Source organism: Pipra filicauda, unplaced genomic scaffold, assembly GCF_003945595.2.
Source record: "Pipra filicauda isolate LSUMZ 115617 unplaced genomic scaffold, ASM394559v2 scaffold1024_size37010_pilon, whole genome shotgun sequence".
In the NCBI taxonomy this organism is placed as follows: domain Eukaryota; kingdom Metazoa; phylum Chordata; class Aves; order Passeriformes; family Pipridae; genus Pipra; species Pipra filicauda.
Window position 1 is genome coordinate 23,536 of NW_024103457.1, and position 2,010 is coordinate 25,545.

General features: G+C 52.9%; 1 protein-coding gene across 1 annotated transcript; it reads right to left on the reverse strand.

Moving 5' to 3' along the window:
- Positions 1 to 604: 604 nt before the first annotated feature.
- On the reverse strand, positions 605 to 1,471 carry LOC114002445 (olfactory receptor 14J1-like). The gene has a single exon (XM_027748410.2). The coding sequence runs from the start codon at positions 1,469 to 1,471 to the stop codon at positions 605 to 607; it is 867 nt and encodes a 288-aa protein (XP_027604211.2).
- Positions 1,472 to 2,010: the final 539 nt, after the last annotated feature.

Consider the following 2,010-nt stretch of genomic DNA (forward strand, 5'->3'; position numbering starts at 1 on the left):
AATTTAGTAAAGCAATGTAAGGATTAGAGAGAGTTAAGCACAAATGCAGGCTTCCAGCAAAGCACATAGAGCTCAGTATTAGGAAACAGTGGAGGCAATAAATCCACTAGGATACAGGACACTTTGACATGAGGGAACATGGGCATGAACAGAGAGAACTAGAAATGCTAGCACACACAAAAAAGGACATATGGAAGAAAACAAAGGGAGATAAGAAAAGGGACAAGCCAAGAAATCAGGAACTTCTGCCAGACACTGGAAATCCCTGCCAAATGCACAAGGAAACTACCCAAATTAGGGAAGGTTCAAAAGTTTATCAGGAGGATGATGGTGAGGACAGCAGGTTCATGATGAAGGAAGAACGGAACTACCACCAAAGTGCTCCCCAAATTAAAGACCACACCTCTAACTCCGCCTCAACTCCGCCTGTTATGAATATTAAAAGTAGATGTTGCAATGTAATGAATATTCATAATATGTGATGTAATTGCTTGGCAAAAAGTGTATAAAAAGCTCAAATTGTAAGTTTCTCGTTGGAGTAGGCTGTCCAGGGCGACCTGGCTGCTCCCCGGCCGCTCCCCGGCCGTAAATAAATACCTCCTGCTTATAGACTGAAAATTCTGTCTCTGAGCAGTTCTTCCGCGCCTTTTTTGGGGGCACAAATTGGCATCAGGGAGGAGATGGAGGGGGGCTTCAGGTAGGCAAACATGACAGTGCTGATAAACAAAGAGACCACGGCCAGGTGAGGGAGGCACGTGGAAAAGGCTTTGTGCCGTCCCTGCTGAGAGGGGATCCTCAGCACAGCCCTGAAGATCTGCACATAGGAGAACACAATGAAAACAGAACACCCAAATGCTGAACAGACACTAGCCACAATGAGCCCAAGTTCCCTGAGGTAACCTGAGTGGGAGCAGGAGAGCTTGAGGATGTGTGGGATTTCACAGAAGAACTGGCCCAGGGCATTGCCCTGGCCCAGGGGCAGGGAAAATGTATTGGCTGTGTGCAGCAGAGCATCGAGAAAGCCAGTGGCCCAGGCAGCTGCTGCCATGTGGGCACAAGCTCTGCTGCCCAGGAGGGTCCCGTAGTGCAGGGGTTTGCAGATGGCAACGTAGCGGTCGTAGCACATGATGGTGAGGAGGAAATACTCTGATGAGATGAAGAACAGAAAGAAAAAGGCCTGTGCAGCACATCCCATGTAGGAGATGGTTGTGGTGCCCCAGAGGGAATTGTGCATGGCTTTGGGGACAGTGGTGCAGATGCAGCCCAGGTCTGTGAGGGAGAGGTTGAGCAGGAAGAAGCCCATGGGGGTGTGCAGGTGGTGGTCACAGGCTACGGTGCTGAGGATGAGGCCGTTGGCCAGGAGGGCAGCCAGGGAGATGGCCAGGAAGAGCCAGAAGTGCAGGAGCTGCAGTTCCTGCCTGTCTGTGAATGCCAGGAGGAGGAACTGGGTGAGGGAGGTGCTGTTGGACATTTGCTGCCTCTGGACATGGGGACCTGTTCAAGGAGGAAAGGACAGTGACTGTGCAGGGCAGACCTCTGGGAAAAGCCAAAGCCCTTTCTCAGTGGCCCATCACTTCTCCTCAACACCTCCCCCTTGACCATGTCCAGGTGTCCTTCCTTCCCCGTGGTTGCTGGAGCCCTGATTGCTGCTGGCCAAGTGCTCTGTGAGGAGCAGGACCTCGACCTGCAGGACACTGGGCAGTCAGCCCTGCTCCCCCCAGTCAGGGCACTGGGACAGGGAGGGCAGGGTCAGTCCTGGGGAGTGAACTTTGACAAAGAATCTGCTCCTAAGGCAGAGCAGCTTGTCAGCAACAGCACTGCCAGGGTGCAGGAAGGGGGATGGCAGAAGGCAGAGGGAGAGATTCTGCTGCACTCTGGGAGAACAGAGAGGCCTGTGAGGCAGGAGGATTGTCTGAGGCCCAGTGCAGAGTGAGGGGAGCTGCTCTGTCCCTCTGTCCTGTGCCAGCTGCCCTGCACTGGCACCTTTCTGAGACACAGTTCAAAGTTACA